Here is a 13,030-nt window from a genome sequence, read left to right as displayed (position 1 = left end):
GCTTAGTAACGTCAAACAACAGCAATACCTCACAATGAACAGAAGAAAGAGCAGTCAATTTAAAGCTTGCCACTAATTGGCCAAAGCGGTTTCAGGTGTGTTAGTATTCCGGTGACGCAGCGCTGGAGGGGGCGTGTCGGAAGAGACCTGGTGCTCCTTGGTGTAGCCGTCACACAGACACATAATCAACATTGTAGTATTAGTGTGTCTCCCTCATTTCAAAATGTGTGTCCTTTTGTAAATGTAAAATGCAAATCAGGTTTATAGAACAAGTATACTTGCATATACAAGAAATTTGGTCTCTGCATTTATCCCATCCGTTTTAACAGATAGGCTACAGACTTCTCACTCTACCAGATTATCATTTTTCCAACTGGATATCATTACTGTCTGGGCAAACATTTTGGTCTACATCATGCCTTCAGTGTTGAAGAAAATAGTAGAAAAATAAACAATATCAAACTATATCAAAAAGCAGTTATCAATCTCACCACAGAATTACATATTATTGTCAATGACATAATGATTTACACATACTGAAATTTGACTGGAAAGATAGTGATTTCAGCTAGGTGAGCTGTGTGAGCTGAGTACAGACCTAGATGTACCGCAGAGCGGTACAAAATATGACCACTGCCCAGTCCGGCACATTTTTTCCACAAAAATAAGTCAGGCTTGTCAAATTGTGTTCATTTCCTACTTTGTTCCTGCTTAGCTTCAGTAATTTAGCAAAGTCAGGGTATCTGCTGGTCTGGCTGCTGGCTAAAACCAAAAGGTGAAAGGCATATATGATTCTAACTGTCTCACTGAATTGCATTATGCACACTCAATTCTTACTGGTATCTGCTAGACAACAAGTACCAAAACATGATTAGTTCATAGATTTCACATGTAAAATACATTTTATACAACCCCACCCCCATCTTGCCTGTTCATAATTCTGAGAAATTGTTGAATTATGTGCGTGTACGTGTTTGTGTGTGTGCGTGCGTGCGTGCATGTGCTTGTGGGTGTGCCTGTTGAGAACGACGATCAGACGATCAGAGATGCAATTCCATTCCCAAACAACTGGTGGCAGTAATGCACCTATGAAGCTTGAAATCTAAAGCAAACAGTGAACTGTAAAAGAAACAATGCATTTGGCCAGAGCCCGTCTGAGAGCCTCCCCACTCTCTACTAATCCCATACAAACCGAATTTGGCTGCAGTTCACCAGAGTTCACCTAGATGGCGATCGCGGGCTCTGGCGGGAAATAGGAAGAGGCCACTCAATGACTTCTGATACAAAGACTTCAAATGGTAGGAATATTCCATCTTTAGTGTTTTGCTACCCCTTCCGTAATTTTCGCTTTCAAATGACCCATCGCCAGTCTTCAAATCAGAATCAGGCTTTTCTAACTGGAAGCAAGACGGTGGCTTCAAAGACCATTCCAAATAAGACCATTGTAAAAATAGTTGTTGAAAAAATTGTGTAAATATGATGTAGTTGTTGCTCACATGCTGTGTGTGTGTGTGTGTGTGTTTGTTTTAATGTACGCAAACTGGCAGTGAAAGTGGTTTCTCATATCAACAAAAGGGGAAACAGTTAAAGTAAAACTTGTTTAATTGAACGAAAAATGTGTGTATGATGATGTATGATTTCTGTTTAAAATATCAACGTATTTCCACTGAAGTGTCTATTATATTTTAGTTTTATATTGTGTTTTCAATGCACATTATAAATAAATGGGAAAATTGTTAAGAATTGTTTTGGCTTTTTTGTTTTTTAGCATTTAGCATTCAAGTATTTGAACAAGGTAAGACTGGTGAAATGTATGCACCTTACTGCTGTGGTGTAGTCTAGTTAGCTGTAGTGGGTATACTGTGATCAACCCCAAATATTAATACATATCCTTGTCTGTTTTAAGTTGGTATACTGAGATGGTGATGCTTTTTAAGTGGGTATACCAGAGACTTTCTAATGAGGAGACACAGCACTCAAAAAATCCTCCATAGAAATGCATGGGGCTAGTTTGTAACGCCAATATTGGCGTTGTCTACACACATATCCCACCCCTTCCTCGGCAAAACGTCAACATGTGAATACATTGAGCCAATCATATGGTGTGTTGTGAAGACATCGTGCCAATCATGTGTTGTGAACTCGCCGCTGGAGCAAGATTGGTGTCGTGAAACCTTGCGCAAGCATATTTCTGCCGAATAGGATGCCCGATGAGTGACCAAAAAGCGTTGCAATATGGCCGTTGAGTGGAGGGACTTGCCTAAAAGGACTTTGGGTATACCGCGTATAGTCCTGCATATCACGTAGACAACGTGCCTCTGCCTTACTGAACAAGGGATTTTCTGTATATGGATGTTGACCGGTTCTTGGCCCCTCAGTGTATGATGTGGCCCCTTTATGGCCCCTGTCTCAGAAAAATCCTAGAACCGCCACTGGTCATGCAGCATTTGGTATTAGTTTTGTACTCTGTGTCTCTAGCATTCTGGTCAAGACAATGGTTGTGATTGCAGTTTTTAAGGCCTCAAGACCTGAAGGAAAAGGGGCCATGAAGTGGTTTGGGGCAGCCCAGCAAAGAGGCACTGTCATTATCCTAACTTCTCTCCAAGTGGCCATCTGTGTGATCTGGCTCTCCACTGCTTCTCCTACACCTCACAAAAACACTCACTACCAGAGCTCCAAGATTGTGTTTGAATGTGCAGTGGGCTCAGTAGCAGGTTTTGCTGCATTGTTGGGCTACATAGGCCTTCTGGCAGCCATCAACTTTTTGTTAGCTTTCTTAGCAAGAAACCTCCCAGATAATTTCAATGAGGCCAAGTTCATTATCTTCAGCATGCTCATCTTCTGTGCTGTGTGGATTGCTTTTGTTCCTGCCTATATAAGTTCCCCTGGTAAATATGCAGATGTAGTTGAAATTTTTGCTATCCTGGCTTCAAGCTTTGGTCTACTCATAGCCATATTTGCTCCAAAATGCTACATAATTCTTCAAGGGAGCGTACCTATGTTCCCCGGGTCCTATGTTCCCCGCTATTTGTAGAAAAGGGTCCTATGTTCCCCGCCTTGTATCTGACAACGGAAATTGCATGGGATATGCTTGCGAGTGCACATTTCGTGCACAAACGGTAGCAAAGTGTATTTTTCTGTCAATGTTGCTTGCCGTAGCATACCAGGTAGACCTACACATACGCGCACGGTGCAATATTGACACAAGCCAGAAGGGCGATTTTCCTAACTTCCACGTTGAGTATAGCGGAGTAAAAGAATAGATGAAGAACATTTTTTATAACAGGCCTACAATGGTTTTACTTGTGTAGTGCTTCTTTACTGAATATAACGAGTTCAAAGTTAACATTCTAGGTAACTTTGCATTGTCCGCTTCAGCACTAAATTGAGGACAGCAACACACACGAGCTGCACCTCTCACAGAAGAAACGCGCTACAACTACATGCCTTTATAAGTTGATATTTAATTGGTTTGTTTTGTTCATTTTTCCGTTCACTGGCACGCTGCAGGGGGGACTGCACGTTGCTCCGAAGCCCCTTTGGTCTGACTCGTCAATAATCCAAAAATGTCCCTTTGGGTCTACAGCCCAGTATATATAGTTTGATATCTCTTTGTTCCATTAAAATTAATCCCATTCTTCCGACAGCTCAACCAAAGGCTATTTTAGATCACCTCCTTCACCTCTTGTACAGTAAGAATCAACAATGACATGCCAAGTGCAAAGACAATGACAAGCTTGGGACTGAAGCCATGCAGACTCGGCTAGATTTAAACACAGCAGGCCGTTGCAGCAAGACAGTGAGCCAATCCTAATATCATAGGAAAACAGGTGGGGCTGTGTCATTAGGCTGATTGCCACTGACACCAGCTACTGTTACATACAAGACTTAAGTGTCTCAATTAAATCAATTAAACGTGACTATATCACACTGGGCTCCGCACTGCGCCTCTGTGCAAAGAACTTCAGTTCGCGGCGCCCCCTCTCCTTCCCTCATCACAAACAAAGTGTGGGCACGGAGCAACAACAACCCGCGCCTTGCCGTGCGGCTGCAGTCTACTTGGAAGCAGCGGGGAACATAGGACCCTTTTTTCAAAAAAGGGTCCTATGTTCTCCGGTAGCGGGGAACATAGGGATGAACCCTTCTTCTACATCCAGAGAAGAACACAAAGAAGGCACTCATGAGTCGAGGTTCTCCTAAATAACGACTGTTATGACCAGTGCCTTGAATTATACATGATAAAGAAATTTGCAGTTTGTCTTGTGACTACTGACTACAAACCCATCAGTCGCGCAAATAACGTTAGCCTTACTGGCCTTACAAGCATACCAGCAACCGGTCTTTCCTGGCTGATGAAAAGACAATGAGTCACAGGTTAAAACACATCAGTAGGTAAGGAGTAATTGTCCATAAACTACAGCAAAGTGACATAACTGGAAGCAAATGTAACCATTAGCTAGCATGGCAGCCTTATTGCTCCACTCCCCTCCCGCCCACACACACATCTTCACTGTCATCACATACAGTACTTTACCATACTTGCAGTACACTGCCCTTCCCTCTCCCCTACATACACAGCACATTATTTCATCAGGAAGCTTCTCCAAAACACATCCCCAACATACTTACAGCACACTGCCCCAATTGCCAATAGACAGCACATTGTCTCATGAGGAAGCTTCTCCAACACACATATTGCACACTGCCCTCTCCCCACATACACGCGTACGTTCGAAAAAAATAGACCATTCATCTAAAATGGATTTTACGCGTCGCGAACGGAACGCTTCAGTTACGCGCCTGGTGTAGCTCAGCCCTAAACCTATGGAGACTGACGGTCTTTGGGTCATTAAGGGCACTTATTTGGATGTGCGGTGCCCTAACCCACATAAAAACACAGTGAAATAACACGTTGCATTGACGCTGAACACGTTGAAATATGATATAATTGGGAACACGTATTCATCTAACTATAAAAAATGGCATATTGCATGATATCCATAACCGCGAGATACGCGCTTCACAATTAGCGTGATTCCATCCAACTTCCTAATGCGCATTTAATCTATTCGAATAAGAAATCCCAGTTGGAAACACGTGAAATGTGCATCAAAAATCCTAATGCGCATCTATATTTGATTCGCTAGAGGGGGGTGGATTAACTCTCGATGCCCATAGGGTATAATGCGAATAAAGTTGATGGAAACGGTTTATTCGCATCGTGTGACGTAACCTTCAGAGAATCTCATCTCTGGCGCTTCCCTATAACATTAGGCAACTTGATGTGTTCTCTTGCTTGTTTCCGTAGAATAAAACAAACTGAATACACACATCGGCAGGTCCGTCGCTAGAAGGCAAGCAAACCAAGCAATTGCTTGGGGCCCCGAGCTGGCCAGGGGCCCCAAGACAACGACTGGTTAAGAATAAAATGCAACGACAAACCATGAGCACCCCTTATATAGTCAATGCGTAAAGTGCAACGACACTGTTACCGGCAATACCGGGATCCCCCTCAAGGGGGCCCTTCTCAGTAGTCGCTGACAGCAGCCAGCCAGCCAGGTTCGTGATCTCTGCTGCCGGGAAAATATAAAACCTCGGCAGTCATAATGAAGCGGAGTTATGCGTCCGGAAGCCAGAAAATAAAGAAGAGAAAGGAAGAGGATGACAAGAAAAAACAAGATAGTGGTAAGTGATAAATTACACTGGATAAAATAGCTCTACTTGTCTTGTACAAATGGTGTAATGTCGCAGCAGGAAGGCTAGCCTAGCAAAAAATGTTTATGTTAACTACCTGCCTGACGGCCCATGCTGCTTAACCTGCTTGTAACAAACTAGAAGAGTAAGCGCAACTTTTTTTTCCGAACGGATGGAATATGGTTACATACTGTAATATGTTTATTAACGGGATACGGAAGACGCAGATCTGTTCCAGAATCACTGTTTATCGTATTTAATGACATAACATTGCTATAGCTTTGTAATAGGTTTTGATGAAAGTGGCATAGCTTCTCTGCTATACTAACTATTCGACAGTTATAATCTATTTACCAAATGGGGGTTAGGAAAACCACACGATAAATTTCATTCACGCCAGCTGTTTACTATCTTTAATGCACCAGGTGCGTCTGTCTAATTCTCAAACAGCAGAATGCTTAAATGCTATGTTAAGCTACAAGTAGGCCTAGGTCAATGTAACATTAGCTTGGGATGTTTTTACAGTAAGCATTGGTAGTTGTGAAAGCAGCTGCATCCCTTCTAATTATCAAAATATGGAAATGCTAACATATCTTTTCTTTCTCCCTGAAGGTGCTTTGCTTAAATTTCTCAGCCCTCAGGCTCTTCTTAAGGATACCTCCACTGATGAAGGTAGAGTTAATTTCTCTCACTGACCTGAGCTGTTAATGACCTTTTCCAATATGCTAATAGTGAAATGGTCAAACGTACTTCACAGGTAATTTAAAAAAAAAATTCAATTATTTTCCCAGGTACACCATCAACTTCATCCTCCATTCATGAGGAAGAAGCTGACATTGGATTTTTTGGTACGGTGGTGTTTTTGCAAATGTTCAAAATGTTCAAAACTAATCCACAGTATCTATATGCAACAGCAGTATTTGCACTGCCAACATTTTTTATTTATATAAAGTGTGGGTGAACTTAAACTGTATGGCTATGCTGTGGTAGGCTTTGCGTGCGGTGGGTGGGTGGGGGGGGGGGCTCCATGTCCATTCTGCTTGGGGCCCCCAAATTCCTCGAAACGGCCCTGCACATCGGTGCACAGTTGTTTTGCTGACGCTAAAGTTTTCGGCAACAACTCGATCGGCACACATCGCAAGTTTATACAACTAGTGCAGTGCCCGTTCAAACATGCCATTCCTGTAGAAAACCTGTAGCCCGATTACATGCCCGCAGGTATGCCTGCTTTAACAATAGGATGATAGGGAAAAACATAATTTCAGCTAAGCATTCAATAATGTATAGGCCTACTGAATATCATAATATATTAGCCTATAATTAATGTGCAGTAAGCAGAATTTAGGCATGACTGCATGTGATTTCTACAGATCAGAATGGCATAACAAATGTTTTGAGTTAAGGCTATAGGCCTAGCTTATTGCATAACTTTCCTGATAGTGAAGACAAGCCATTTTGTGACTGTTGACATTTGCAATGATGTGACTCAAAAGCAGTGTTTGGTAGCATAAGTGACGTTTTTTTCTGTCTGCCACTTGTTGTCTAGCTGTGTGGCACGTCTTCTGAAATCGGGACCATTAGACTATTGCTTGTTAAGTGTGTTTGCAAAGCAGCACACTTATTGTTCTTCTTAAGTTTTATTATTAAGTGTGCTTGCAAAGCAGCACACTTATTGTTAGGGGTCAGAGCAGCGTAGCTGCAGGACCTATCACCTATATTCCTATATGAGTAATTTTTTTCCCTTGGAGAACAACCATACAACCATCATTATGTGGATACCATTAACAGTGCACATTTTCAGATCTGTACTCTTTTTTATAAAGCCCTTTATTCTATTGTCAAATGTATGCTAGGAATTTTCTTGATCTTGTGTGTTTGCCAACACACATTTTCACCATGTAAATGTGACTGCCAATTATGTAGGATTGTCAGTGGCTCAGTGGGATAATGCCTTGTGCTGGTGTTTGTTAGGTTGAGAGTTCGAATCCCCGGTAGTGCTTTAGGCTCTAGCTCTAATGCTATTGGTTATTGAAGATTCACACCATTGAACAGCACCTGAATGACATCAGCCAATCAACATTCACACTCATCAGTTGCCAAGAATCAGAATGCCGAGACACTCTGACATTTAGGGGAACTTCTTTGTTCACTATTTTTCCTTCATCATTAAGTCTATCATATTTATATTTCATCCATTAGTGTTTTTCTCTACAAATTTCTAATTGCCCCAGAATTTCAAAAAGATTTCAGGTGTACTCTTAAAGGAAAGCCCTTCATTTTGTTGCCAAATGTATGCTTGGAGTTTTTCTTGTGTGTTTACCAACACACATTTTCACCATGTGAATGTAACTGCCCAATGTGTATGATTGTTAGTGGCTCAGTGGGATAATACCTTGTACTGGTGTTTCTTAGGTTGAGTGTTCGAATCTCCGTTAGAACTTTAGGATCAAGCTGCACATGCTATTGGTCATTTAAGATTCACACCATTGAACAGCACCTGAATGACATCAGCCAATCAACATTCACACTCATCAGTTGCCAAGAATCAGAATGCCGAGACACTCTATGACATTCAGGGGAACTTCTTTGTTTACTATTTTTCTTTCATCATTAAGTCTATCATATTTATATTTCATCCATTAGTATTCTTCTCTACAAATGTCTAATTGCCCCAGAATTTCAAAAAATTTTCAGGTGTACTCTTTTAGTAAAGCCCTTAATTTTATTGTTAAATGTATGCTTCGAGTTTTTCTTGTTGTGTGTTTACCAATACACATTTTCACCATGTGACTGGCCAATATGTAGGATTGACAGTGGCTCAGTGGGATAATGCCTTGTACTGGTGATCCTTAGGTTGAGAGTTCAAATCACACTTGAAGCATTAGTGTTAGAATACTGTTGGGTTGTGGATGTTAGCATACTTCAATAGAATGCTGTTGGGTTGTGGAGATTAACACACTATTACATTACAGCTACTTGTCTTGTCAATATGGACTTGTAGTGCAAGGCAAGTATAACTGTATAGGCTGTTTATCTTATTGACTCCGACACAGCTGTAGCCTATAATTATTTGTTATTCTTATAATATTTGTCATTTCTTATACATATTTAGTCGGCTCTTCCACTTGACAGAACAACTCTGTATTGGTTAAGGATGTCACGCATGAAACAATGCTGCAGAAACACGAAAATACGACTGAGTTTAGTAGGCTATAATTTTCAGTTCCTGTTTATCTATTGCACGATGGGTAATAATTTAAAGGAATCGTGTTGCAGTCTTGTAAATAGTGACCCTGCAAGATCCCTAGTCATTGCAAAATCATGGTCTGTGACTTAAAACTCTACTACTTGTCTTTAGATGTGAGAGGGTCAGAGACTGTAGTCTTTCAAAAATCTTTTCCAAATCTTTGCAAATCTTTCCAAAGTCTGTCAGTGTAAGGAGGGCTTGAGGTGAAAGTGCTGTGGAGAAATTACAGGATTGTTTGGCTCTGCCACCTAACCACACCCAGTTTACCTGCTGGGAAACCCTGTAGCTCGAGCAGGGGGCTCAGACCAGGATAAATTGTTTGCTCGCCCTCAGTTCACTCTTTTGTTCATCTCAACCCAGCACTCCAGTGTGTCCTGCTCTGTGTGCGTCTTTGAGTTCACGTAAGTCATCACTTTAATGACCCTCACTATGACTTTTGTGATGTTTATCAGTTTGTAGAGTAGCTCTGCCATCATGTGTAAAGTTAAGGTCTTTGTTTGTTGGTTTGGTGTGTTGGAGTCCCATGTGAGAGATGATTAGGTGATGTTGGTTGACTTGGGATGTCAAGTATTGTTTAGTTGTACCTTATATAGCCATATGATTTCAGTTTATTGTTCAAATGTCAATTGGTTTGTTTGTGAGTTGGGGTAAATCAGTACAGATTCCATTTCACTGTTTGTTTCCTCTTTGATGCAGCACACATACAAGTAAAGAACAAAAGAACAGATGAATTGAAACGCAAATAATTGAACAGCACCTGAATGACATCAGCCAATCAACATTCACAGTCATTAGTTGCCAAGAATCAGAATGCCGAGACACTCTGACATTTAGGGGAACTTATTTGTTTACTATTTTTCCTTCATCATTACGTCTATCATATTTATATTTCATCCATTATTGTTCATCTCTACAAATGTCTAATTGCCCCAGAATTTCAAAAAGTTTTCAGGTGTACTCTTTTAGGGAAGCCCTTCATTTTATTGTCAAATGTATGCAAATGTATGTATGTATGTATGTATGCAAGAGTTTTTCTTGTTGTGTGTTTACCAATACACATTTTCACCATGTGAATGTGACTGGCCAACATGTCGGATTGACAGTGGCTCAGTGGGATAATGCCTTGTACTGGTGATCCTTAGGTTAAGAGTTCAAATCACACGTGAAGCATTAGTGTTCGAATGCTGTTGGGTTGTGGAGGTTAGCATACTAGAATAGAATGCTGTTGGGTTGTGGAGGTTAGCACTCTATAACATTACAGCTACTTGTCAATATGGACTTGTAGTGCAAGGCAAGTATAACTGTATAATTATAGGCTGTTTATCTTATTGACTCCAACACAGAACCCCCCGCCCCCCATTCACCTACCACCACAAATACAATTCAATTCTCTGGGAAACACTGCCTTCGACAAATAATTAGTCCTGTAGAATCAAGTATTGTTAGAATACTATTGGGTTGTAGAGATTAGCACACTAGAATAGAGTACTGTTAGAATACTGTTGGTGAAAGAAGTTTATATATATATATATATATATATATATGAATATATGAATATATCCCATGTGAGATATGCATGTGAGAGATGATTAGATGATGTTGGTTGATTTGGAATGTCAAGTATTGTTTAGTTGTACCTTATATAGCCATATGATTTCAGTTTATTGTTGTGAGTTGGGATCTGTACTGATTTACCCCATTTCACTGATTACTCCATTTTCTGTTTGTTTCCTCTTTGATGCAGCACACATACAAGTAAAGAACAAAAGAACAGATGAATCGAAACTCAAATAAAGTTCACTTGTGTTGCACCGAAACCTGCCATCTCCGTGTCATAACTCCATACCATTGAGCCTTCTGACCGAGGCTCTGCCTGCTCGCCACACACTCACTCTACCTCAACCCACATCGCCCCCTACAGTTCCTTCAGTTGGGTTGTGGAGGTTAGCATACTAGAATAGAATACCGTTAGAATACTGTTGGGTTGTGGAGGTTAGCACACTATAATGTTACAGCACAGGGTAATCCTAATTTTATGGATCAAATTTATTCCAATCCAACTCAAAAGTTTTGAACAACACAAAGGTTTTATCCAGATCAAAACCAAGAATAGATTATGTGATCTAATCTAATTTCAGGATCCTTGTTTCCCTTTGAACAACCCAATTTCAAGATTTGAAATCCGATAGCCGAAATCCGGTAACTGAAATCCGATAACCGAAATCCAATCACGTTTTTTTGAACAATTGGACCCAAACAATCGAAACATATGTAAACTAAAAAGCTATGCTACCTCATGTTCATTTTGCTCGGACCCCGTTAAATCACCGCTTGCGGTTATATTTAATATTATTATTATTATTCCCGTCTCCCTAATTTTTTTCCAGCTCCTGTGCCTAGGCCCTTTGAGACAGAGACACCGTTCCAACTTTAAAACGTCCGGGCAGTACCGGTGTAACTTGCTCGAGAAGATGACGTCAAGTGGGCGTGTCGTTCGTCCGCCATATTGGATTGAATAGAAAGCGAAACTAAATTTTCACAGGTCACAAATTTGGTCCGAACCCCACGAAACTTGACGTACATCATCATTGGACCAAGCCTCACAAAAGTTACTAGAAGGATTTTTGATTTTCGAAAGCGTTTGCCCGTCACAGCCAAACGAAATCGGCGCCGAAGCTCCGAAACAGGAAGTCGTCCATATCACAGGAACACTGTCACATTTCGATACCAAATTTTGTATATGAACTGGGGACTCCAGTGTGAGGGTGCATAAGCTAAAAATAAAAAATAAATATTCCAAAAGTTTCATCATTTCGCAAACCACCCATAGGTATTTGGTAACTCTCACCATTCACCTTCTATCACAATGCCTTTCAAGTATGCCCAATATCTCCATATAATATAGCCACAATGTCTCCGGGCAACCTTGCCCAATCATGAAATCCTTCCTCTGCCATGGGATAGTATGGACTAATGAATTGAATTAGCAGGGAGAACAGTAGCTATATATAGCTTACATAATAGAGTTGTTTTCACATTGACGGTATTCAAATTAAAATTTTCCTTATTGTTAAATGTCATGATGGGAGAGTATTATTAAAAATGTTACAAGTATGCAAATTCATATGTTTACGGGAAATTAGGTTTTACTGGGTTGTTTTGTTGTAAAGACATGCAAGGCATTCTGGGCCATGTAATAGACAAACAGTGGTCGGCAGCGTTAACTTGATTTCCTGTATTAATATGAATAGGTGTTTCTGTAAACCTAGAAACAATAAACAGCTATCTCTGTTACAAAAACGAGCTGGTAATCGCTCGTTGAAGAGGGAACTATGATAAAAAGATTGTTTTCCTAAAAGCATGGAGTTGACGAAAGAATAAACAAGCAATGTCACGTTAATGTTAAAGGTCCGATTTGTAGGATTGTTACCGAACGTTCTGTTGGCCAAAATCAAAACACTGGTGAACGTTCTCAAGACTACCAGACGCGAGCCTCTTCTGGGTTGCCAGATGTAATGAAGACTTAGCTAACGTTAGTTGACCTGCAGCTGCTTTAACGTTTCTCCAACCATGACCCAGCTACACATTACGGAAACAGTGAAAACAAAAAATACCTCTCTAACCAACGTAACATATGTAGCTGAAGTTAGCGATGCAGATGAAGTTTAGCGGCTACCTGTTGTGGAGAAATATGGCCAGCTCTGCGTCAGACTTGATATTCTTCGTTTGACGAAGACGTCACCATCTCAGGAAGCTCCTCCGATGTCCACTTAATTTGTTTCTTGTTTTAATTTTGGAAATTTGCCTGCCTCTTGTAGGCGTTCAGGACTACAACTGACAGCTGTTGACATGTGGCCTTTGCTAATTTGGCAACCCAAATAGGAGGACGCGCTAGCCCATTATTAATACGCTATTCTAGAATTAATCGTTCAAAACATAAACGACAATTCCAAGAGATTCCGCCCCGTAACTGATTTTTTTTCATGGGTTTTACGGGGCTTCACGGGTTAGAGTAATGTTGTCAAATAAGCCATTACTTCAATTCATCGTGTTTCCTCACTCTCTGACAACATATGGTGATCATTTTTG

The 13,030-nt window shown here is 40.7% G+C and overlaps 1 protein-coding gene across 1 annotated transcript; it reads left to right on the top strand.

Moving 5' to 3' along the window:
* Window positions 1-2,443: 2,443 nt before the first annotated feature.
* Window positions 2,444-4,081, top strand: LOC125308582 (vomeronasal type-2 receptor 26-like). Its single transcript, XM_048265142.1, has 2 exons — window positions 2,444-3,009; window positions 3,961-4,081. The coding sequence occupies exons 1-2, from the start codon at window positions 2,495-2,497 to the stop codon at window positions 4,079-4,081; spliced, it is 636 nt and encodes a 211-aa protein (XP_048121099.1). The 5' UTR covers window positions 2,444-2,494.
* Window positions 4,082-13,030: the final 8,949 nt, after the last annotated feature.

This window comes from Alosa alosa, chromosome 15, assembly GCF_017589495.1.
Source record: "Alosa alosa isolate M-15738 ecotype Scorff River chromosome 15, AALO_Geno_1.1, whole genome shotgun sequence".
Taxonomy (NCBI): Eukaryota; Metazoa; Chordata; class Actinopteri; order Clupeiformes; family Clupeidae; genus Alosa; species Alosa alosa.
Note: the sequence above shows the minus strand (reverse complement) of the source record. Positions and strands in the feature narration are given on the sequence as shown.